This window comes from Argiope bruennichi, chromosome X1, assembly GCF_947563725.1.
Source record: "Argiope bruennichi chromosome X1, qqArgBrue1.1, whole genome shotgun sequence".
In the NCBI taxonomy this organism is placed as follows: Eukaryota; Metazoa; Arthropoda; class Arachnida; order Araneae; family Araneidae; genus Argiope; species Argiope bruennichi.
The window spans coordinates 72,527,639-72,555,152 of NC_079162.1; the positions used below are offsets into that span (position 1 = coordinate 72,527,639).

At 28.8% G+C, this 27,514-nt stretch overlaps 1 protein-coding gene across 4 annotated transcripts; it reads right to left on the bottom strand.

Moving 5' to 3' along the window:
* Positions 1-352: 352 nt before the first annotated feature.
* On the bottom strand, positions 353-26,859 carry LOC129959049 (ectonucleoside triphosphate diphosphohydrolase 1-like). 4 transcript variants are annotated; one of them, XM_056071839.1, is made up of 12 exons: positions 26,695-26,859; positions 25,711-25,985; positions 13,810-13,934; positions 13,216-13,333; positions 11,159-11,288; positions 10,508-10,673; positions 9,219-9,419; positions 6,946-7,083; positions 5,774-5,920; positions 5,592-5,696; positions 1,408-1,545; positions 353-1,082 (listed from the first exon to the last, which is right to left on the bottom strand). In XM_056071839.1, the coding sequence occupies exons 1-12, from the start codon at positions 26,703-26,705 to the stop codon at positions 867-869; spliced, it is 1,770 nt and encodes a 589-aa protein (XP_055927814.1). In that variant the 5' UTR covers positions 26,706-26,859; the 3' UTR covers positions 353-866. The 4 variants fall into 4 exon arrangements, with proteins under 4 accessions (XP_055927814.1, XP_055927815.1, XP_055927816.1 ...); XM_056071840.1 differs by having other exon boundaries at positions 26,572-26,858; XM_056071841.1 differs by having other exon boundaries at positions 26,505-26,858.
* Positions 26,860-27,514: the final 655 nt, after the last annotated feature.

Here is a 27,514-nt window from a genome sequence, read left to right on the forward strand (position 1 = left end):
CACATTGAGGCAGCGTTCAATAAATTTTTTGAAAGGAAATTAATAAATCTGCTCATATAGAAATTTCTTTTTCAAACCGAATAAGTATTAAATTCCTCGATGGACAAATTACCATGAGCTACAGCAAATATTTCTTTGGTATTCTCTCATTTAATAAAAATAAGATGAAATTCTGTTTCTTAATAATGAAAACATCTCGGGTGTGATTTATTGAATTGTAGAAATTTTTAAGAAAATATTTGAATAAATGTTTAAAAAATCGATATTATTTAATTTCTTTCAAAATATATAGCACTTGTACGGCAACAGAACAGAGACATTTGATACTATGTGAAACAAAAAATAACATTACTCATTTTCAGGAGATTCTTTATTTTGGGTTTTTTTAGTGCAATAGATAAAATTTTAGTGTATATTCACAACATTCAACATTTTTAACAAACATCATAAAATTCAATTGGACAACAAACAGATGAGTATCATAAAAGTAGCAATTTATTTTAAAATAACAAAAAGATGAAATAATTCTTTTGGCAGTTTAAAACTAATTGCAAATAAAATAGAGTATTGGCAACAACCATGGCAATCAAAAACAGGAATTTGCATACCTGATCTAGTTATTAGGAAACACAGGAATAAACTTGATAATATCACAGCTATTTAAAAACTATACACAAGAAGTTATCACACATTTTATGCTTTTTCAACAATTATTAAATATATTATCAATTATGTTTGTAAATGGATACTCAGATCGTGAAACAGATGCATAAATCAAAACATACAGTTACAAATAAATACGAGAAAGATATGTAAATGTAAAATACTCTTCATTCATAAATTAATAATATCCAGTACATTTCCTTTTAAATGTGCAATAATCTTTCATGCCCATAATGGTAGTAACGTTTAATATGATTCCGGAGAACAAATGTAGAAAGAATTGCCATAATAATACTAAGAATTAGAAGAGGAACAAAAATGGCCAATGATATTGCAGGTGGAGAAGGAGTTTTCTCTGGTATGTTGTTTGTAGCATATATCATGAATCCTAAAGTCCATCCGACATCTGCTCCTCCAACCTAAATTTAAATATTATACTGTAATTCTTTACAACGTTAATTTTTCATCAAAAGGTTACTGGAGCATATATTGTACTAAAATAGGTATTTAACCATATTTATTTTTAAAAATGATTAAATTAGGAAACAGTGATTATCCTTAGTGTTAAGTAAAAGAATTTTACATCAGTTGTTTTGGAAAACCAATTAATTTTAAAATTAATACTCCGAATACGATTTCTTGCGACTTAATTACATAATTATGAAAAGTTAGTTTATGCAGAAGTGTTATTAAAATAATTTCAAATAATCGAAAATTTTAAAGCCAATAAACGAATCTACTCACTTCATTTTTGAAATCGATATTTTTCCATGTTGATGAATCAAAGCCATATTTAGAGGTTAGAAGTTCAATTATATAAATCCCAGCAAAACAGTATCTTGACACATGATGAAGTTGACTTTTAGGAGCAATTTTTTGAATCTAAAAAAAACCAACAGGAATGGAGATGATGACTGTTATAAAAGAATGTTTCGTTAATTCTAAAGATGAGTACATAAAACAAGTTAGCAAATAAATTTAATTTCTTGAGCTGTGAAAAAGAATAAAATGTTGCCTTTCATTGTGCTTTATGTTCATTAATTCTAAAGCTGCATATCTCTTGAAAGATGCAATACAATATTTGTTTTTACAAACTTTCTGCCAATTACAAGTTAATTATTTTGGTTACGCACATTATCTATTTTCTGTTATGTCATTTAAATATAATCTGGTCATAAAGGATAATTGAGAATGGTGACTAAGGGTTCTCTGGTGAATACTGTATAGACATGAAAAGCCTTTACGGCATTCTATAGAGAAACGAGCAACACGTCAAAGGCGTTTTCTATGTCAAATATCCCTTTGTTTGCTTTAGTTGCAGCTTTAGAATAGTTTTGATTTCATTTTTTTAAAATTTATTCCCTACATCGGTTATTTGCAAGATTAATTGCAAAGTTATATATTTCACGTTGTACGATATAACGGTTACGAGTAAAATTCACTTTTAGAAAACAAGATAGTGGCCTCAATTCCCATGACAATTTTCATCACGGTACAATTAGAAACAGGCTTCTATAGTCTTAAAAAACTATATTTATTATGCATTTGGAGTAATTTATTATATGATAGGAAGTAATATTAAATTTAGAAGCACAGTAGCACCTGTCTCGCCAATAATTTTCATTAACTTAATCAAAAGCTGTTATTTTTAAAGAATCGTGCATGTGATCTATGAAAACATTACTACGTAAAAAATTTGGTTATTAATGATTTGGGGTTATTTGACGCCAAGTATTTAAGAAAACGACAAAACTAATATTATATATATACACTATGTTGAGAGAGGAATCTGAAGATGATGATTCTAAGTCTTTTCTATAAAGCGGAGAGAGAGAAAGTAACTGATAACAAATCATCTATGGGTTTTTCAACTAACTATTCTTGATTAGATATACGATAAGCACCAGAATAAAGTCCCGTTATTCATTCGTCTAAAGGATTGATAGAGTTGATGGTGGTCAACAAGGTGCGACAGATTTAAAGAGCACAAACCTGACTAAATCAAAAACAATTCTTGAGGTTCATAATAATTTGCGATTTCTGAAAGTCAGATAACAGCTATTTTACCTAATCTTATCACTTAAATTCTTTTTTAGATAGTGTTATTTTCAGAAAAAATGAGATGTATAGGAGATAGAACGTTCTACTAGAAGTTAGAGTAGCATATTCTGCTACTAAATGAATTAATCTTTGAAATTAGTAAAGAATATTTCTAAGTCTTAAATAATTCCTTCTCGAGCCTCATATTATTCAATCATTCCTGCTTTTTTATAAGGATTATTTCCTGACGAAATGGGTAACAGAATGATTATAAAGTACTCCAAATTAAGAGGGGGTAAAATAAATTGAGGAATTAAGCAGCAATTTCTCATTTCAAATCATTCAGTTGACTACCAGGATTAGAAGCCAAAACACGAGTTCCCAACTACCACATAATCTCTAGGGTATTTGATCTTGATATTTTTGTAAAATAAAACTGGAAAGCCTTGTCACTGATGAGGTATTGTGCTCTAACTCGATTTTGGTTTTCTATTTAAGTCTAATACATCAAACCTGTAGATTAATTACGAATTCTTGCAAAATTGACAGGATTTCCATGAATGGGGGAGCTATTTCTATAAAAGTTTAAATATAGCCTTCAAAAAGTAGTAGTTGTCACTGAAGCAAACGATAGTACCATTTTATTTGAGTAATTGAGACGTTTAGGATAAAGAAAGTATAATAACCTAGATCCACTTACATAATGTTAGAAACCTGATGTTTGTGCAAATAGTAATGAATATTATAATAAAATTTATTATGTCTAAAATTTAATGCAATTTATGATATGCAATTACTTTGTAAATATGAAAGGGTCAACCGATTCATGGGGAGGGAAGTGCAGCTTCTGTGAGTCAAAACATTGGAGCACCAGGAGATAGAAGACTATCTTAGCTCCTTCGCCTGCAGATTTTAGCTGGGCATAGTGGAATGGCCTTCACGCCTTGGGTGACCCTACCAGGAGCAAGCTCCCGACGTACTTCACCCATTCCGCCCAGGGATACCCTCCCTCCACGCTGAGGCAATATGTAGGACTTGGGAGGGAAACCTTAGACAATTGGCCTTGGAAGTCATTAATAAAATCTTTAAATGTGACATTAAATTGTATACTGATGGCAGCAAAATCGACAATTTTGCAGGTAGTGGCATCTATATTGTAACTCCTCAGTCTAGTTTTTCTCTATGCCAACGAAATCCAGACTTCTGTTCTGTTTTTAGAAGCGAACTTCTAGCAATCGATGAGGGACTTAAAACCATTTTACACGAAAATAATTATAAGAACCTTTGGATTCTTACTGATAGCCGCAGCTCAATGGAACACCTTAACAATTGGACCTATGTTGGATATAAAGCAAGTTTGTCTATTCTTCAGAAGTTGAAGCTGATTTCACTCCAACATGATATTCATTTCCAGTGGATCCCATCTCATGTGGATCTACTTGGTAAGGAAATAGCAGACAGGCTTGCAAAGAAAGGAAGCAGCCTAGCGACTTCATCTTCTGCTGAGCTCACATATTTAGGAATTTCACCTGAGAGAAAAGTTCTAAGTAAGAAGAATTGGATTGTTCCCACTACTCATGATTGGTATAGAGCCAATAAGCCGGGCAAGTCCTTAATTCTTCCTTGTGATAGAAAAACCAACACTTGCCTGTCGCGCCTTGCCAGTGGCCGCCTTAAATGTCTTTTCTTTTCTCAGGGTGAAAAAGTTTACCCTCTTTGCCCGAAATGTTGCCAACATCAGGCCTCTGCTGAACATATTCTAGACTGTTTAGGACTTCATTGGGGAGAAATTTATTCTTCTCCCTTTCTCGTTTTTGACTTTCTTCTTGTTAACGGATTTTTGGATTTGGTCTTGACTAAGGAGATTAGCAACAACAACAATATGAAAGGGTATTTAATATGTGTCTAAATTTTTTATAGAATTAGTCCATCTATTCGAATTTTCCTCGAAACAACTTGTCTAAACAACTAAAATTCAGCTCACTGACAACTTTCTGGCTTTGAAAACGTGAAAAAAACGTACGTTGTATTTCGCGCCTGAGCCGTTAAAATTTATAAAAAAATACTTATTTTCTCAAATATTTATAAAATTCACTTTAATACAATACTTTAGCATTATTTTCTGCACGTGTTTTGTTTACAAATTGTTTTTTTTCTCGTTTTTTTTGTATAAAAATCGTTATATTTGCTATTTTTACCAAAATGCATGTAAATATTGCTCACAGCAAATAAAACCAAATTTTAAAGTTTCAAATCATTAACTATTTTCTGAGAAACAGTATGAGCACTAATGCTTTTCCTTTTAACGCTTTTTGTTCGTCACGTAAAAGCTTCTTCGAATCTTCACGGCGAAATGCGCATTGAGGTACATTTTTTTACACCGAATTTCACTCAGCTTGTCCAATCTTTCAAAAAATATTCGGAAAAATGCCTAAACGCGAACATTTCCGGATATTTTTGACCACATAGCGATCTTGAGCAAGTTCAAACAAATAAAAAAAAATTGTGCACAATTCCTTCAAAAACGCAAGCAACTTTTAATTGCTTTGTGATGGTAGTGTTATGTATGCCATGGAAATAGCAGAAGCTTACTTATAGAAATCAAGATGATAAAACTCTATAAAGCAATTACATTTAAAAAATTCAAAAATTTGGAATCAATATATTTTTTAAAAAAATTTCTTTATATACATTTTGAAATTTAAGAGTTATAAACAGTTTATAATTATGTATAGAACTAGAAATTCAATCAAATTCCATGCAAAAAAATTTTGCTTGGCTAAATTGAAAATTGCTAATTAAAAACACTAATAATCAAAAGAAAGAACATCAAATAATCATAGAAATAAATTTTACGAATTCCTTTCGATGAATAAATAATAGTATACCTCATCCCAAGTAAGATTGCACCAATTTTTAGTAGCATTTGTAAATTCCTCTAATGACCTACTAGCATTCAAGAAGTGGACCACATAATAAAAGCCAGAGAAAGCCTAAAAATATACATAAATAACTATCAGAATATAATTAACTTTTTTAAATGAAAAAAGTGACAGAATTCACAGCTTACCATAAATCTGCTATTTAAACGCCCTAATTTGGGTGCATTAAGGCAATGAACATAACCCATGTCTTTACACTTATCGTCATCTAGGATATATTCTACACTTTTCTTACATTGATTGTAGTTACTTGAACCAGTAACGGTTAGTTGAGTCTGTAAATAATCATTAATATTTGTAATTATTATTCTCAGTTCAAAAATAGAAAAAGATTTAACATAAGACAACACATGACTAAAGTAAAAGAAACCACCTAAATCAGTTTCAAAATAAAATTTGAATAAAACCTTTTTTTTTTTTTTTTGCTAATATCTGATTGCAAAAGTAATAAGAAATATCACCTCTGTTTAATAACTTTATATTAAAATGTAAACTTACGCAGGAATTCAGAACATGTTTCATACAGAATCTTTTCACTCGGATATAACAACAGAAAATTCGCATCTACTTCACACAAGACGATCAAAATACAAACAATCCAAGCATTATAAAAATAATCTAGCTTGTTTTGTGCTTATTCCTAATCTTATGGAAATTTTCGTCTATGATTTATTTAGGAACTGCATTTTTTAAAAAATTTTCTTTATAAAACTTGATTAAAAGGAAGTTTATAAATATGTTTTACTCACTTTCTGTAGTGCTAGATTTAAAATTTTGCATACTGATGTATCCTCAATGACAATACACTATTACAATAATTTAAAAACTTATTTTGTGATTAATTTTGATTCCATACTAGTAGCACTATCTGTTAGCAACATAGAGAAAAACTGGTTTGAAGATTCTATAATAGCTATAACAATGAATTATAAATTCAGCACAACAGAATAGTAAATAAAACTCTGCTTAATCAGCACACCATTTTAATAAAATTTATTTCATCTTTCATGATAAGGCAAACAATGTTGAAACTCAGGTGCAAGATTTGTAGTAAGTTAAGTGGAGATAAAGTTATGCTAAATTACATCAAGAAAATAAGATGAGTATCACAATTGTTTTGAAACTGCTTTAGTTTTAAGAATCTTGATTATTTAAACAATTCACAACAACAACAATTAAACTTTTAACATACATAAATCTATAAACAGTGAATCAAAATTTTATTCATTTATTTATGATTACAATTACACTTATAGAAGATGAAAATAAAAATAAATAAATTTCTCAAGATTGTGCTTACTATATCTGAATTATTCTGGAGCCATGTAGTGAAATTCTTATTACCAACGCAGGGCTTCTCAGAAAACTCTTTAGCGTTGAGAGTTCTTGAAAAACCAGTTGGCAGGCATGGATCAAATAGCTTTTCACTTCCATTTTTCTAGGGGTGAAAAGGAAAAATTATGGTTAAAGAAGTAATGCTAATAGTTATATGAAGTGGTAAGGTATTATCACCCTGGATAAACAATGTAATAATTGCTAATTGCTTTAATTTAATAAATACATAGAGGAAGGACGGAAACACTAATATCCAGTTTCCGTTTTAATGTTCAAATGATTTTAAATTTTTTTAAATCGATTTTGTGAATCGAACAAGATTCGAAGGAAAAAAAATTGGTTATTATTAAAAACCCTTCCGTGTAATCAACACTCTATAAATCATAATTGGCAGTTGGAGTGAATTAGAGCACTAAGAATTAGTTTTCTTCGAAATCCTCCCGCAAATCAATATTCCCATAAAGATTTCAGCAAAATGAAGGCAGAGTCCATGCATGGAAAGAATCTCCTGGAAAGAGGAAGAAATCGATTTAAACTGTCTTTGACTAAAACTAGTTGATCTATTAGTTTTGATCTACTAGTATCATAGATCACTAGTAGATCATTTAGACGTTAATCTGTTCTAAACATTAACGTCTAACAATTTAGACAATTCTTCCTACACACTATGTACTGTACAATATTCATATAGGTGAGATACAAATATGGGTTTAAATTTGGCAGTCTTACAATTCAAGTTAATCCCTTAACTTTGATCCTCGAGCTCCACTCGTTCAGACAATTATTTCTAATTTATTAAATTTATTATCTAAAAGTCATTCACTGACGCTATAACTCAATACGAAAATGAATTTTAATTTATGAGCACCTGAAGAGGTGTATGGATTCTTAACTGAATCAATACAACAAAAAAAAACAATCTCTTTAGAAATCAAAGAAAGCTGATTGGTTAAGGGGGTTTAACTTTTTTTGAAACGGACATTCGAGTTTCAGAGCCATAATTCAATTTTTAAAAACATCTTTACAGATACTATAACATCACAGATGTAAAGAAAAAGATATCCAATAAAATTATTTTGGCCTTTAAATTCTTGGAAACATACTTTTGCTTATTTTGAATTCCTGAAAATGGAGATTGATTCCATTTCAGTGTTACTTAATTTGGATTGTAACAGTGACAAAGTTTTTTTTAATGACATTATCCTTGTATCCATTCATAAAAATTTCAAAAACAATGAAAATCTGTTTAATTTTTCTTCTTATATAGTGAAATGAACGATGCATTTAAATATATACTTAAGGAATTTTTTTAAATATACGTTAATTTGGTATATAGAACAAAATTGTATATTTAATAAGCCTTTTAAAAAATATTCATTATCTTGCTTTGATCCTTCATCACTACTTTTGCACTGCACCAAGATAAATAACAAATATAGAATTAAAAATACTTAATGATATCTACATTTAAAATCCTCATTTGTACTTTTTTTACAGTGTAGCAACCAATGATCCTGATAAATAACTGAAGATCAAAATATGCAGGTGATTGAAAAGAAAAAAGAAAACACTTAAATGAAAGATTAATACGCAAGATGTTTTTCTTTATATTAATGGTAATGAAGAGTTCTGAAGGCTTAAGCAACCTTCCATATTGTTCAGAACAACAGAGTAGTAAGGGTGAGCATTAAGGGTATTGCGATGTCCTATGTGCAAATCCCTTGCTTGTGCCGCTAAAATAAAGTTATGTAAACCGAAACGGTACAATGAGAAACTATCACGTCGATTCTCATACACAATGATTTACAGTAATTTTTCTAGTCAAAACTTCCGATATTTCAGCTCAGTTTCTCAAACTTTTTTTTTTTACTTGCGAACCTCTTGCCTTTTCACTGCTTCATGTACTCGAATCCCATCTCATTATGCATAATTCCTAACATTTATCAATGTCTAACATTACATCTTATTTTCCGCACGCCTCACGAGACGTATTCTAAGGTATACACATATCAAAGATGGAGAAATACAGTTTCGGCTTATTAATTTTCATCTACTCGATGTTAAAAAAAATTGCGCGCATGACATTAATAAGCCTCTTAATTTTGTCTAGTAATCACCAGATAATCAATAAATTACAAGAATTAAACTTATAGCAAACCTGAAAAGCAAGTGTAGATTCACTTTACCTATATACATTACTTATATATTTTACACAAAATTATTTATAAAAATATTTACCATCATTGCAATGGCTTCCGAACGATCCATTGCTTCATAGTATCCAAAACAAAGAAAACTTTCGGAGGCCACAGAATAACTATGCCCAAATAAGTTGAGATCTCTCCCAGTTGATAAATTTTTATCTGCGCTCTTTTTTTCTGCATATGCGTATTGAGTTGATGCACCTCCTAAATCCAAGGCACCATATGTATCTAAAGCCTACCAAAAAAAAAAATTAAACAGTTTAAATTATACAAATACATTAGAAAAAAATCACTTGCTTTTATAAATTGCTTCAATAACCATATTAATTTTTTCCGCAAAAATAAAACAACCGATTTCACTTAGCATTTTAGGCGATATGAAATACCTTCATGCTTTTTCCCCCTTTATGCTTAATAATCTAACGAAGTTACTTCAGTCCGGATCTTAATACACAAAGAAAAGCTTGAAGGACTGCCGTAGCTTGACTAGCTGCCGTACATCGGTCTACCATAAGAGAAAAGACACTCTTGAGTCAAGTCTCCTTTTAACACGATGTTGAGTATCACATTTGAAGTGGCTCCCAAGGAAGATAAAAATGCTCCAAAAAGATATAAATACAAAAATTTATAATTTTCTAAATGCCCTTCCTATCAACACAACAGACATTCAACATGAAGGTATTTTCTAATAAAAGGAGAATAAGATTAAAAGCTACAGTCTGCAATATCGTAAAATTTTTTGTTAATTTAAACAGGTTTTTCAATGCCACATAAAAGCAATTTAATTTCAGTTCGTTTTAATCAGATATTTTAATTTATCTTTCTCCAATTCCAGCACATTTTTCCAATATTCAATATTCACATATGTCAATGCATTTCACAATTTATCCGATTTAATTAAATATTGAACCAAATTCAAAACAGTCTAGAAATTGAATTTGATAGAGAAAATAAATACTTGTTTAGATCTTCATCGCAAATGCGAAGACAATAAAACAATTGTAATTAAATAATAATGATTATCCTCTTCTTAATAATAGTGATAACCCCAGAATAATAAAATAAAGTTTAATTTTAATAATAATAAAGCAAAGTTTCTTTTCTGTCAGAAGTTAAACAACATTCTTCTCATCACTTTGATTTCTTAAAACCTTATTTATTTTCACATAAATGGGGGAAAAAACATTTTTTTTCATTAATTATCCATAAACTGTAGTTTTTATTTCTGAGAGAATTCCAGCATAACAATAATCTAACTTTTAGGACAGGAATACAATTTATATATACAAAATTCTCTAAATTTCTTATTTGAAAAAAACATACCTGCCCCTGGGTCAAAGATTGGTTCAAAAAATTGGTTGAAATCCATGAAAACAAAGCTTCATCTTCTCCTTTAATTATATCTACAGTTTCGACTTGAACAGGTTTGGTGCTTAATGCATATTTCAAAGTCATTAGAATGAGGTTGGCATCTTTTGGATCCGAAGCACTGAAAATAGACAAAAACTGCCTTATATTCATCAGAAAAATATATGTGAAAATCTGCATTCACAGATATCAAAGTTAGACATATCAATTATGATTTCAAATGTAGTCATATACAGTGGGAAGATATCTAATTAAAATAAAGTACCCTTTATTTTATGTGCATTAATTTAAATTACAACAACGAAGGCAAAATCAGCCTGCTTCTCCTCCAAACAATATTTACCAAAAACGTTAGAAGCATTAATCATACTCTACAACAAAATAACACGATTCTTAAAACTTTGGTTGAAGTAAATAAAAATTCTCTTCAGTTCCATGTTTAATGACACTGGAATTAAAATCTTCACTAGATAATTGGATGCTTTTATTGTAATTCAAAAACGAAACTCCTTTCAAACAAAGATAAACTATTAAGTGTTTTTAAAACCAGAGAACAAGACACTAAATACATATAGTAACATCAAATAAATTCACAAAAATTCTTACTTAAGAAGCCTCATTCCTCCAGTAGCACCTAAGTAAAGTCTTGGTGAAGGTAATCCGCTAGGAATCTGATTTGTAATATTATTTACACATTTAAGAATGTTTTCAGGATCATTTCCAGTAGCAATACCCTCTAAATATTAAAAAAAAGAAATTCATATGAACAGGAAGATGTGAAGATTTTATATCGTTGCAAATAACTTTATAAGTAATAAAAATTTGAAAGGTGCAGAAAGTTTAAGTAAAATCAACCTGAAGAAGTAATATATTCAAGTAAGCAACGTGCATAATTTCCAGTTATCGTTAGCGAGAAAAATTAACATAATGGGATACATCTCCATCAGAATTTAGACAAATTTTTAGTATCCTTATCCCTTTATAATCTAACGATTCAATCTTTCATGTATGCTGTGATATGGTAAATACTTCTTTCCCAGAAAACAAATGTAAAAATTGAACATGAAACCTTGTTGAAAATTTATTATATTCATAATATTTTTTTATAAAGCAATATATAGAAAGTTTTTAAAAATACACAAGTTTATGGCATTCTAGATATTCAAAAACTACTTTTGAGTGCACATTTGTAAACTTTGAAACAAGCATGAAAGTGTAATTTATAATATTCCAAAAAATATTATGAAATGCATATTACTGAAAGTAAAATCTAGCATAGATTTTAAACGTAACATAATCGGGCAATGAAAAGAGAAATTAGTAGAAGGAAGCTGCTAAAATAATTAATTCTTTGAAATAATAGAAAATTTTATCTCTTGAGGAAAAAAAATGTTATTTAAAGTAAAAATTAAAAAGTTATATGCAGTGAATTAAGAAAAATGCATGTGACGGTAGAAGGGGGAGGAAATCTTGTTTTAAAGATAAAAAAGATGACAATGATTTAAAGATTAAAGATAAAAATGCAAAATGATTTCAATTTACGAATTCAGATGTTTTATATAATTTTTTCATTGCAAAACCTTCCATATGTTATTTGTATATTTATATGAACGTTTTTATTTATATCATGCTTGCATCTTATTTACAGGAAGAAAATACTTGTTTCCGAATTGAAGTACCAAGAGGAAAAACAGACCCAAATATTAGAATCTACTTTCACCCAAAAGCAACAAGTTCTTCAAATACTTAACTTTTCCCACTTTATTCATTGCACCTTATTTACAGTTTTCTAACGAAGTGCTATGTAACAATCTTGTTCAAAATTTTACCAATAACTTAACAGTGAAGGGCACTCGTATTTAAAAAAAATGAACCCGAACTCCAAATCTTGTCAAGATTTCCGGCAAATAATTATATACAAGATTTTTCCATTTTTTCCCCTATATATAGTAACATCCATTACCGTAGTTAAGTAATCAAATTAGAATATTGGGCAAATATTTTAAATGGGAGAAACATACTTTTACATACTAATAAAATATTTTAAAACTTTTTTTTCGTTCATTTTTAACAGAAATGAATATTTGTTCCATGCTTCACGATAGTTTTGGAATAAGAACTTTATATTTAACAACAAACCCCTTATTTAAACATTTTGTGATTATTGTTTATCTATACAGAATACCAAAAGTAAGTGACATGTTATGCAAATTTCCATCTGCTTTAGAAGGATCTTATTAAAAAAAATCCATTATTCAACAACTTTATCATGTATGTAAATACTTACATTAACATAACTGGTTAAAGCTTTCGACTGGCTTCGCTTTTCTATCAATTTCTCTGTGCATGAAAGACAATCAGTTATAATAAAAACAATCCCAATTCCCAATATTAGGCTTAAATTATTTTATAACTAGATATTTTAATATCTCTAAATTTAGAATATCAGCGTTTCCAAAGTGATACATTTGACTAGTGAATTGAAAGAATACATTGAACGTAATATTATATATATTATAGCAACTTCAGCAATAATTTCAGTAATACCTAGCATTATTAAACACATTCAAAAAATTACACTTAATTTAAAATAGTACTGAATAACTTACATAAAAAAGTTTACTAAAATGGTTTTATACAATTTCAGAATTTTTATATATTACCTTCATATTCACATGAGTCTTTTTGTTTCACAACACCAGTACCATGATCTTTATTGCCAGACCAATAGTATAAAAATACTTCAGTATGAGTAGATCCAGCATCAATAACGATTCCATACTAAAAGCAATAAGTGAAATGCGGCTGAGGTTTTATAAAAATAATAACATTTCAGATAATTATACTTAAATATTGAAGAAAAAGTATCAATATAATTATACGGTGAAACACAAATGTATTAACTTAATTGCATATCAAAGATATTAAAAATACTTTCATAATAGGATCCAATATATTTCTATCAAAGTGTTTAAAAAATAATAAAATTTGTTTTTCATAAATTCTAAGGTCTGCAGCATTTATAAATAATTCAAATATTTTTCTAGAAATTATCCTTGTCAGATTAGTACGTATAGGGAAATATATCTGAAAGTTTAAATTGAACTATGAAAATATTCATAAAACAAAACATATATAACATAGAAAAATTAAGTATACTAAACGATAATATAAAAGCTTAAGCATTATATTCAATCGGCTGGTATTTAAAATGAATAAAATAAAAGAATCGTAGGTTACACCGAATAAAAACTTACATCTGTTGCAACAGTACCTCCAGTCGCTCCAAACAGTACACATGAAACAATGAAAAGGATAACAGCAATGACTAAGGTTGCTGCACCAACAACTGCAATATGAAATGGTCGAAAAATGCGGGATTCTGTCAAAATGGAAAAAGTTTTATAATTTAAAAAACAGATACGTAAAATTAAGTTACATAAAATCATTATTTTCAAGAATTCACCAAAAGTTTAATTATTAAAGGTTAAGGTCAATTACAAAATATTATTCAGCTCTTCCCCGAAAGACAAACATTCTATGGTATAAACCAACCTCGAAGGAACAAAACTAGATAGTCTATCAAACCAGAGCCTGAAGTTTGACAAGGTCTGAGAAATAAGAATTTTTTTTTTAATGCAAAATGAATTAAATAACAAAAACTGCCTCAAGAAAACATTTTGTCTTTCTCGTAGTGTAAATAGTTTAATATTTTACTATTTTTATTTTAACACTTTCGCACAAATTTCACATAAACAATACAAAAGCACAACTGGCTGTGATTAACGATGGCAGTGTCCATTTTCAGGGGGTCAAAAATCTGGTCAGACCATAACTTTACTTTTCAATTAACAGTTATTTCCAATTTAAAGAAATGACGAATGGCCATTAAACATTAATAATAAAGTCCCTTTCAATTAATTTCATTCAATATTTAAAATACACAAAACAATCAAAAATTCGTTATTCCCCAAGTATTAATTTTCAAATGCCATTCCTAATTTGAAAACTACTTAATAACTATTATTTACAACAAGAAAAAAAAGTACTAATATTTAAAACCCATTTTACAGAGCGCAACTAAGCACATTACTTGTTGATTCAATATCTTTAAACCCTCCAGCTGCGTATCCCGAGGGTTGGCAATCAATCCATTCTTTGTTGCCTCCAGCGTTTTTCGCAGTTCAAAGTCTTTTTACGATTACAAATCTTTATTACATTATCGTGTAACATATAGTATCAGTTCACTTCCTTTGAAAAATATTTGAACTTAAACATCGCATCTAAATAGTGATTTTTAAGAATTACGCAGCCAGAGGGTTAACTGAAGGTAAACAAAGAACGAATTACTCTCGACAGGCCTCCTAATTTATATCCACGATCAAATGGGTCAATATTGGATTTTTCTATTTTTCAGCAAACAAATCGCACAACTAGAGAAATGTAGTCACAAAAGCAATAAAAACAAAAACCATCATAAATTGAACCAGCAGAAAGTAAGCCTGAAACAATAAAAACGGACCTAAAGAGCAACGACACGTGCACATTGCAGCAGCAAGAATTGCAAACAAATTTTTCATATTAATGACCAAGATAAGAATCATTTCCGGATTAATGGCATTCTTATGGGTTGTGAAATTTGTACAAACTCTACTCACATTTTGAACGCAGGTTTGAAATTGTAAAAAATGATCCCCAAGAGCGAGATAACTTCACAACACTAATCTCTTTTTAAGTAGCATGAGAAAAATTAGATGCAAAATGAGGAAAAAACGTTTCATAATACGGAAATGACAATTTTTTTCCGATTCCAAATAAAATATAATTAAATAAAGCGATATTTGTACATTGATTCTTAACCTAAGGAATTCTGCGGTACATGAGTACACATACATAACATTCTGAAAAGGATGTGGTACACGAGTTACACATAACTTTCTGAAAAGGTACTAAATCACGTTGAATAACCGTAAAGATCTTGAATCGAAACAATAATATTCGGCGAGACGAATATGATAAATTGTCTTCATTAAACAATTTTCAAAAAATACTTTATTATAAATGAGGAAATAATGCTATTTTTAAGTTGTACTTACTATAGCAAAAGGAGGCAAAATACTTTCTAAAAAGCATATTGTTTCCCTCTGACTCTTTTTGTTTTGTTTGGATCTGCAAGTGGTGAAAAGAAATGCGTCTTGACTGTCAATACATTTATTTGTCACGTGCTAAATTCAGATTCACTTTTTCGAAAAATCTCTGTCCTTCACAGATTGAGAAAATACATTTATAGGAATTCTCACACTTTAAGACACAAAAACACTTTCGAAAAATATTAATTGAACTCTTTCGTCTTTTAACATCAATTTAAATCTGGAAGACAAACTACGAAAATACGTTTTACGAAAATATGCATACATTTTTCAATGGAGGAAAAAATAATCTGTTTAAATAAAGAACAACGTAACACAATCTAAGCTCTACAAAAGAATAGAGATAATTACCTTCATAAACTGCCTTATCTCAGAAATAAAAGTAGATAGTATTGTTTAGATTCACTTCTTCTAAGAGTTACTTGTATTTTTCAACCAAATATTAGCCTTTTCACCCTTCTGATTTTCTTTTCTATGATTCTAATATCTTCTGCTTAACTATTTTAATCTGCATACTAATCAGTATTTAATAATGAAACTGTGGATGTAATTTAAAAAAAATTTATTTGCTTCTAGGTATTAAAGACAGAAAATATTATGCAGTCCATTCTTGCATGTCGTTTGATGAGAAAGGACTAAATTTATCTCATGTGCATCTAATTAAAAAAATTTCTAAGAAAGCTGTGATTAAGCGATTAACTTGACATATTTCAGTTACCCTTTAAAAGTTATAACGTGAATCAAACCTGAATTCCATTAGCAAATGCGTCATCTAACCAGAAGATAAATTAAATTCTTAAGTAAACCGATTAACAATTCCACTCTATTATATGATTTACTTATCTTAAATTTCTGATGTTTCAAAATTTATTACATATGCAAAATGATACTTCATACAACTTTCACACACAATGTGTTTCAAAATTCAAGGTACATACATCGTGGCTAATAAATTTGACTAATCATCATGCAAAGACAAGTTGGAAAAACAGCCAGTGAAGTGCGCTAGAAGGCTCTTTTAAGCAAACAATATGAATTTGCTGCTCAAAGCAACTTCCGTTAATCGTATTGTGAATCTCCAAAGAAACATATGCATACCCGAATCAAAGAAGGCCGAAATGTCTGATAGGTTGAAGAATGTAGACTGCAATACAAGGGAAGTAAATTTTATACAGAGAACTTTTTCTAAGAAGACATGTCAAATGCAAAAATCTTTCAGCGATTACACCAAAATCTCTGTGAAAGGAGCTAGTTTGCGAATTGCAGATAGAATGCTGAGCGGATAAGAAATGGTAAAAAGGCATTGTGGGGCGGGTTCAGTGAGTACAATGAATCCAGCAAACCGGCATTGCCCCAAACTATCCATATTTCTTAAATGACAAAATGGAGAATACGATGCAAGAAACAAGGAACGAATCCATTTATATGCACGAAGTTCAAAACCTGCCAAATGTCGAATTCGCCCTGTGGTTTCAGAAACAGATTGCCGTGGACGCAGATTTTGCTTTACATGAATAATTCAATGAGAAAAGCCCATCTACAAATACCCAAAACTATTATGTAAGAACAGTTGAAAATATGCGCATTATACATGCATGGCTGTACTAGCAATGTTTCGGGAAAATGTTTGAGTTGGAATTATGCATGATCATCCGGTTAAACCATGTCTGCTGCAATATTGCCTCTGGCGGCAATTCATACCGTTTCTTTAAAGCGGTATTACTAACACTACATAACCTTGTTAGAGCACACATCAGACAACGCCTGTAGTATCTTAATACGGGCAAATAAATACATGCGAAAAGTCATCTGCAACATCTAATCCGACCGCAAAATATTAAATGCAAATTTTCTACACTACATTTTAAAATTCGAATGTCGATACGCATTTAGTCACTATTATAAATACTTTTAAGATTTCACGATTGTAAGTGCGTTAAATTTGTCTGGATGCTGCAGGCATAATCACTTATTTTTATAAATACAGATATGAACCAAAAATCAGTATGGTTTCAAAACATGAATGCAAATGAAAACTAGTAGTATTATTCATATTTTAGTCTATTAAATAATTAGCTCTAGCTATTTCTGTAAAAATGATGTCCCGTGTTGACTATTTTCATCGGATTGCTGTGAACAGATTATGCTGCCTTGCAAATTACGGTCAGACTTTAATCTGACCGCATAATATATTAACAGCAAACCAGTGATGGATTTCTGATTAGGCAGACTAGATTGTAGTCTAGGGTTGCTGGATTGAGGAGGGGGTGCCTACATGTGGATTAAAAAATATCCACCATGTTACCAAATAAATTTGTACGAAGTACAAATTCTATGAATCATAAAATATTAAGATTAGAATGTGTTTACATTAATTTATCAAATAAAATATAATTAGTTACTTATTTATAATAAATTGGGATATTAATTAGCTATTTATATTCCACATAGCAAATCCCCCCAAAAAATTAATGCTATATTTGTTTCGAAAAAAAATTAATGTTATATTTGTTTTAAGTTTATTACTTCCTTCTAATTCATCAAAATAATTATATAGTATATGCTTTTACATGTAAATAAGGAAATCATTATTTTCTATCAAATGATTTATAATATACTAATATATGTAATATTTATGCCTAATTTGTTGGAAATTAAAATAAATCATCTACATATTAATTAAGTACAAGAAATGTGAAATTAACTAGTTATTAAAAGAAGGGCATCATAATGTGCTCTACCTAGGGACGCAAAATGCTTGCATCCGCCACTGCTGCAAACGCAAACATAATGCATTCATTTGAATTTTTAAATCAAATTTCAGTGCATACATTTGAGTCGCAATCACATACAATGCGCATAAGTATGGTATGTACAGTAGATCTCTGATAGAATCAAAGACAATAAGAAAAAACCGAAATATCACCAAAGCACTTAGAACTAGGCACCTATTATATAGAATAGAATTCTTACTTTCCAAATTTTGTCTTTTGTCCCTGTCTTCGATTTCTTTAAAGAAACATTTGCATTCAATACGAATTAAAATATTAGTGAATTTCATATTTCTTATCAACTTGACTGGGCGAATTATATTTTCAGCACATATCATAGAATTTCATACAAAATATTTTGATATTCATAATAACTTTTTGCCATCCACATATTAAAATAATTGGTAAGACCTAAGAATCAGCTCCCTTACCCCAACCACAAATCCAATTTCGCTAATGTTTATTTTCATATAAAATCTCATAATACATAGATGCGTCAACACTGGTCACTCCCATCGCTATCATTCTGTTTTACAGAAATATCTCAACATTGACAAAGTCCCCAACCTTAGCAAATGGTCCGATTTCGTCACTTTGCAAGAATAATTCAACAGCCAGAATATGCTATTTTAATATGGTAATATAATGCGACTTTTTTTTTTTTTTTTTTTTTTTTGTAGTGGCAAGGTATAATTTAAAGTTGGACGACGTAACTAAACTAATACTACTAAATTGATGGGCCAACAGCTGATCACCGAAGAAGGCTAGTAAAATTTGAAAGAAAAATGTATTCTTAGCACAATATTTTTAAAATGTACTTCTCTAGAGCAATCATTTTACGTCCCAAGCAAAATCAGCCTTTCATAGGAAATGGCTACTCTACAAGGTTTTCATTTTTGGAAAATTAAAAAACTAACAATTAATACAAGTCCTAATTTATTAGTTCCGACTGTGAATTTTAATATTTATCTGAAGAAAAAACGTTCCATAATCAAAGATTTCGATGTGATTTTGAAAGAATATTCAATGTGCTGGATCTTTCAGTTTTTATTGGAGGTAACTTTTCTCAACTTTGTCTTTGAAAGGAAAAAGTATAATCGATTTGTCGATAGTTGAAGAGAAATGGGCAATTAAAACAACTTTTCACAGAATTTTTTAAGTTAATGACTACTCTGCTGGTATTCTCCAACAACTGAAAGATTTGTTTCCTTTCTTGAAAAAATTTTCATAACTATACTGTGATTTAACACTCTCATGCGCTAGATCATTGTTCAAAGAGCTAAGTGACAAAAATTGTTTGAATTCACCACTTAGGTAAAAAGCAAAATTCTCTTTTCACTCCAAAATGGAAAAGGATTAGTTAATTTCGATTTGATTTCCTTCATCGATTTTGTGCGTATGTTCTTTTCATACTTCCCTTTACCTGAAAGAAAGGACCTAAGCTGCAAGTATAAAAGGAATGGATTTCACTGAAACAGAAAGGGCACAAAGGGATGGAGGAATTCGAGTGTTTGGTCTAGTGGGCATTTAAATAATATGAGACAAAAAGACTGAGACAAAAATACCGAGCTAAACAGAAATGGTCGTTGAGAATGACAGTTATACAGAAGTGGCCACTCTATGACGTTTTGCTGCAATCAACAATTTTTGTCACAATATCTTATTACATAAACAATGTATATAACTTCGAACATTTGGCTATAAAATTATCTTCAAACAATAAAAAAAAATACGTTTTTTTAATTAGACGTTTCCTTTTATTTTCAGAAACGAATTATACCGAAAGAAAGAGGAAAATTTTTTTAAAAGCTATATTTTTTTTTGGAATTTATGCGATTTAAAGGTGAGTTTCAACAACATTTTACATAATTTTTCAAGTAATTCAAATGATTAGAAAGTTAAAAATTGCAGATTTGTTGCATATGAGCTTTTGAAGAACTTAATACCGCATATTCATGTAAAAATGTTATTTATTTTTTCCCCCCTGAAAATAAGGTATTATAAGAACTGATTTTTTTTAAAAATTCCAGTATATAAAGGAAATATCCCATTTCTTTGTTTACTTGGCATAACTTGCTATAAATGCAATAAAATTGAATTTACTTTATAAATTATTCATAAAATGTAATTTATAAAAAACATTCAAATAAATTCTTTTTTCTTTTAATCAACAAATTCACATATTTGTTCAATGCTCAAAATTGTGCCTTAAGAGTATTAAAATGCTTTTTACCTAAAACAAAAAATTTCAAATACCCTGACACAAAATTGCTTACAGAAATAAAGATGTTTTGATACTACATCAGTTATATCCACAAATATTCCTACAGTTATACAGTTCCTACAGTTTGCAATCCATATAAATCACTTATTTAAAAAATTGTTATTCACCACACGCAGACCAAATTATATATATATATTTTAGTTTAATTTAATTAGTTTCTTGTACAGAAGATATGCAAGAGCAATTTAGAGTGGGAACTCGCAATTTTAAACCATGTTCCAATAATGCAGACAATACTTGTGCAGTATTCCAAACTTCTGCACCACACAAAAATGAGGATGTGTTGGGTTTTAGAAAGGAGTTCTATATAACTCTACATAAGACTGCAGCAAAGATTCTACATAAGATTACTATGTTTTAGAAATAATAGAATCATTATGTTCAGACGTTCAGACATAAAAGGAGAAATAAAAGGGGAGATGAGGATAAATACCACTTCTTTTACTTTTATAACAAGTGGTGATGTCAAGAATGATGTCAAGAACAATAGTGAAAGGGGGAAAAATTAGTTTTAAAACTTTTTAAAAACCTTCTTGTATATTTATGATAGACCAAAAATGAAAATTTAACTATAGCCAACAGAAATTAAAGCACTTTGAATAAAAATTGAAGAGATTACTAAATGGGAAATCAAGTCTAAAAGCATATTTGAGTTTTTTTAACCAGTTAATTGTTTCGATCTCTTTGAAAATGTATTATCTAAATTGTGTTGCAAAAATTTAGCGATAACAAGTATACTTGTCAAACAGAGTATGTGTAATATAAAATTTATATTGTAATGAAGTGACTATTTTTTATATCAATAATCACATTTATTTATTCACTTAAACTAACATACATTTTTTGCATATGAACGAAAAAAACAAAAAAATTAATTTATTATTTTAATTTGCTGTTAGAGAATGTTATTGAGCAAAGCATGGTGCAATGCATAATTATCTTTTATTTGTTCCTTTGATTTCGATTTAGCCTCAAAATATTTTAAACATCTTGAAGTTTACGAATATGTTACAGTTTTTACTAAAATTATAATTCAAACAGCAAATTGTCACTACTTATAACTCCTGACGAATAAACTCGTCATTACACAAAATGTTGTACTTTTTCCATGATGAGTATACTCATCAAAAACTCAAATTCAGTTAATTGATTACAAGAAGAAAAAAAAGTAAATGTTGTGCCAAAAGTAAAAATGTTAGGAAATGGCAAAGAAATTTTCATACTAGTTGCAGGGGCATTCATACTAACAATATCTTAACATGCTCTTTTAAGCAACATAGAATGAATTCTGGCACTTTTCATGTTTACCACACCATAAAACACTACTCAATGGACACTTTAATGCGAAAAACAATGTTTGAATTTTTTGGCACTTTCAGACTTAATTTAGCTATCATGTTACTCAACTGCCTATTATACTTAAAAGCAAATATTAATAAGTTGATAAGGAAATACAAAAACACAAGGAGAAAATTAAAAAAGCTTGTAAAGTAACATTTAAAATGACCTATAGCAACTTTCAAAATTAAAAAATAAATTTTAATGAGAATACTGATAAAAAAAATTATATCTATCAAAAATTTACATGAACATAATTGGATAAATGTTATCTGCTATTTGTATAAAATTTTGAAGCAAGCTTTTAAAAATACAAAAATTTTAAGCTATATATTTGCATTATCTATAATTTTATATTCATGGAAGGTTCCTTGGAATTATACCGAGCAGTGCTATTACAGTAGATATATTTTACAAAGGGGTAATAGGCTTGACATTCATTCAAAAAGAACTAGAATAAATAATTGCAGTGCATGAACTAATAAAGAAAAAAAACAAGTAGGTAAAAGCAAAGTTTTGAATTAAACATGAATAATCATAATTTAAGAAAAAAACAGTTATGAGGCATTATACGAATATACACACAAGATTTATTTGAACATCATTAATCAGGTGCAAAAGGGTGTATTTCATATGTTAATCATGTATGACATACGACCTTTTGCACTTTCAGTGACGACATATAAATGATAGAATATCCAAAAAGTGAAAGTTATTGCAAAAGCTTTCTTGCAGCAGCAGATGTTACAAATCTGTCTAAAACTTTTACATTTTTAATAATATTTCCTTTCACTGATTCAAGAAAATTAAAGAAAATTACTTCCCCCAGATTCAAGGCCAGTTTTGAATTTTATATATTTGATAATTTGTTCTTAAAACTTACACACTATAACATGATTAAAAGATCATTTCATATGTTGCTACTTCATAGCCTGAAATTTCAAAGTGCCAAAAAAATTATTTAATTTTTTCGAAACATAATTTAATTAATTTAACAAAGAATAATAGGCTGAAACTATTGCAGTTAATAAAGTCTCAAAATTAAAAGATAATTTTGTATCCATATATCAGCAATAATACACATCGTTCTATAACCCATTTAATTCTAAATCTAATTTGCAGGGGGAAAAATCTTATGGGGGTATCATCAAAACTGAAATAGGATCGAATATGAAAAATATTTAATACTTCAAAAATCTAAATAATTCAGCTATTTTTTTATTTTTATTTATTTAAATTTATTAAACTATTGTGTGAATTTTTATACACTTTAAAAAAAAATTACTTATTTCTTAAGATTTGTTTTATCAGTTTCAATAACGTCATTCCATAAACAGTATGTAACACAGAACTTATAACATGCTAATGAATTAAAAAAAATATATGAAAGAAACTTTTTACCCATACTGGAAAATTTGAAAAACAAAAATAATGTACTCTAGAAAGAGAATTTCATAGCTTATTAACAAAGCCTTCAGTCTTGCTTGGAAAATACAGATTTGCTTAAACATCAAGATCTTAAATTCTAAATAAATGCTGAGTAAAATGTCTGTAAATATTTCCTTGCATTAATTTGGGAAATCAATGGTTCAAGAATTTTGAGATGAAACACCAACTACAGCTTTCAGTTTCACAATTAAAGACAGAAAATTACCATTCCTCTACCCAACCATCTACAAAAACATATGATAAAAATATTTAAATCATATCAGGCCCACATAGTGGCACTGAGACACAATGTTCAGTGTCTATTATATAGTGAAGATACAGTGGATATATTATACAGTGGATATATTATACAGTGGATATATTATACAGTGGATATTATATAGTACTATATAATAGACACAAGTCTATTATATAGTGAATGCTTTATCTACAAAGAATATACTAATAATTCTCATATACTGTAGGAATTGTTTCTAAAATTTGTGAACTTTTTTTCCCCCCAAATATTCATATTAACTGGAAGAGAATTGGCATTTTTAAAGCCAATAAAAACATTTATATTCATAAAGAAACGGGATGTACTGTATCATTAAAAATTTATTCTAGGGGATAAGTTACATTGCCAGTTTAAAATAGAAATAAACAAGAAATAAAGACAGATTAACTGAATTCAATATCAAATTTACAAGTAGGTGACAATATCCAGGTCAGAAACATTAATGCTTTATTTAACAAATATCCTCAAGAAAGCATTTTAGTTCAAAGATTACTGAATAGGACCCATCTTTAATAATAATTTACTTCTATAATTTTTATCAAATTTCTTAAAATTCAGATTCTTATGACGGAAAGCAGAGTTGACATATTTACATTACATACATGGAATCTAGTTTTGCAAACACTTTAAAACAGAATAAAAATTTAAAATATTTCAATAATAAAATTACTTAAGTTCTTTGTATATACAAATTACAAATTAAAAAAAAAAAAGAGTTCAATAGATTAAACTATTTTTTTAGTCTGAATTTAAAAAAAAAAAAATATGTACACTCTTGAAGCTTGAATTTAAAAGAGAAATATATTAATAACAAATATGCTGAAATAAGACTTTTCTTGGAAATATCAGCTTGCATAACTTACAAATTATTTTAGAAAATAAAATTTAAAAAAATCAGCTGCCATCACAATTAAGAGAAAAGCAGACATAAATGCACTAAAATTTAAATAAAAATTAAATAATTGGTGCATCCTGTTATTTTCCTTCAAGTGGACAACAGGCAAGATTGTTTTCATTAATAGAACATTAAAGATAAAGTTTATGACTGAATGCTAGAAAATACATCATCCTCAATAATAAGCATATGTTAATGATAATAGTAGCCAAAATTATTTGCATAATCTAAGCTAGAGCTAAATAATTTTTTTTAGTCATAACCTGATTTAAACTACAAAAGTTTTCCAATTCTATATATGAGCAAATTTTTCATCACCAAATATTCAAATAAAGAATAAAATAAATAACATATAGAAATCGATTATTACTGATAATGAACAAATAAATTTCAATAATATTTCCATATAATAATTTAATCATTATTTACCTAAAAAACATGATATCAAACAGGCTGTAAGTTCTCTTATAACAGTCAGATTTTACTCTAATAATAGCATTAGAGCTACAACTGTTTGATATTACAGAAAACCTAATTTTTCAAGATTTTCTTTTTAGTATTGTAAATTGTTTGGTATTAAGCAGAAGCATTGGTGCATACAGGAATATAAGGACAATATGGTGAAAAACAAAGCTATCAGAACCTTTTTTTAGTTTTATATCATATAAATATTGCATCAGATTGCTGATAATTTAAATATTATGTGTAAAATCAAACAAATTAATAAATTTATATACATGAAACTTTGGAGTACGACAGTTCTGATTTCAATGCATAATCCACAAGAAGTTAACAAACAAAACCAAGTTAATTAAATCTTGTATTCTATTATGAGTATTAAATAAATTTTGAATTGATCACAAATATCAAAAACAGTTAAATGTTTTAATTAAAATGTTTAAATAAATTATATTAGTGATTTTCATTCAGTATAGCTTTATAACAAATAATATACTTCACTACCTCAGCAAATTAATATATGAATGTAACTTACTATCATAACCAATATATAATTTAGATCCTTCTTCTATTCCTTGGGACTCAATTGAAGCATTCCAGTCAAGTTTATTGAAGTGTTTATCAAAAATAGCCAATCCTGGCACAGAGCTATCATCCCGTTGCAGAGAAAACAGAAAATTATTAATAATGTCTCTGACAGTTGATCTAGGATTCACTTCAATTGAAACATTTCCTGATAAAGGACTTGCTAAACTGCTCTCAACATACACAGTAAGCATCTCATCCAGTAAAGGCTCGTATTCACCTTTTCTAATAAAGAAATTAAAAATGTTAAGTTAATAATGCAGTGAAAAGTACATAAAAGATAAAATAGCACAATCTTCTAGAAAGACAAAAAGTAAAAATAATTTCTGGCTATAAAATGCAAACTTTATAAGGTGGAAATTTTGGTTTTAAAAAACTGAAAAGCTACTTACTTATTAGTATCTGTCTGAAAAAGTTTTTAAAAACATTAAATTTGCACTTCTTATCATAGAAATATTGATAATGAAACAATCAATTTACAGCAGATTCAAAATGAAATTGAGTACATAAAAATATCAAATTATATATAAATTTAATTTTAAAAATAAGTCTTTGGATTATATAGTTTCATAAAAATCTGAAATTTAATATATGATATCTTAATATACGAAATCCACATCCACTTATTACACCTGTTTAGTGAGTATTAGTAGAAATACAAGAAAATAAATGAGAATACATAAATTACTTATAAATAAAAAAAAAAGGAAAGATAAATCGTAAATAGAAATTAGTTACTCGTACGAGAGGGTTAAATGTTAATTGAAAATAAAACATAAAGTCCCATTTTTCAAAATAAAAACTTTCTTACTGAAAAACAGAATTAATTTTGCCTCCTCTTCGCACCGTGTTTGAACAACTACCATGTGATTCGATAAATTTTTCTTATATCTTTACCATGTGCTTTTAAGATTATTCAACAGGAACAACCCACCTTTGATGCATTGCAACCCTTAAAAAGTAAATAAAAAATGAAGAAAATGTTATCTCCTTCTACTTAGCGTCAATGAGATTGCATAATTCGCTTTCAAATGCTCTAAATCTTGAGTATTTCAGGAACTTCTTTCTCTAACTGTCAAAAAGCTTCGCCAAATGCAGGAATTGTTATTGACAGATAGTTTCCTGTTTATGCGCATGTAATGAAAATACTAACTCCGCCCATCGCAATAAGAAATTCAATGCCATTTGTTGAACAAATATTTTAAAATGACGTCAAAGTTCTTCCTCAAATAGCGTCAAATGAAGTTTGATTTTATGTTGTTGGGGTTTTAAATAATTGCTGTTTTATTATCTCTAACCCTGTACTGGCTTTATATTCCATTTACTCTGACACTTTTCAACTGTTCTACACTATATTGACTACAAGCAACCACGCGGTATGAATCTTGAAGAAAAGAGAGAAAAACTCTTTCAGATGAAATTCTTAGTCAGAAGCTTTCTGGTCAAAAACCGAAATTGTCTGTTTAGTAAGACCGATAGATCCGGATTTGTCCTACTTTTATAACATCAAAATTTCTTTCTAGGAACAATATAATAGACTATCAGAAATCTGGAAATTTCAGACAAGAGGCCTATAGGATTAACGAAAACGCTCATTTTAAAAAAGTATTTTAATAGCAAAGCTATATGTTTATTGCTCATAATATTATAAAATGTATCAATATGTGCTGAAAATTATATTTAATGGATATCACAAAAGATAGTTCAAAATCTTATTGACTAAGTTGTGCCAATAGTCATTGAAATTCGCATGC

Excerpts from the sequence above, each read along its gene's own strand:
- LOC129959049 (XM_056071839.1), bottom strand. Across the intron at positions 11,289-13,215 it reads AGACTCATGTGAATATGAAG|AGGGTATTGCTACTGGAAAT; the intron begins GTAATATATAAA and ends TTTAATATTTAG. Across the intron at positions 1,546-5,591 it reads GCAATCTTACTTGGGATGAG|ATTCAAAAAATTGCTCCTAA; the intron begins GTATACTATTAT and ends GGTTTTTTTTAG.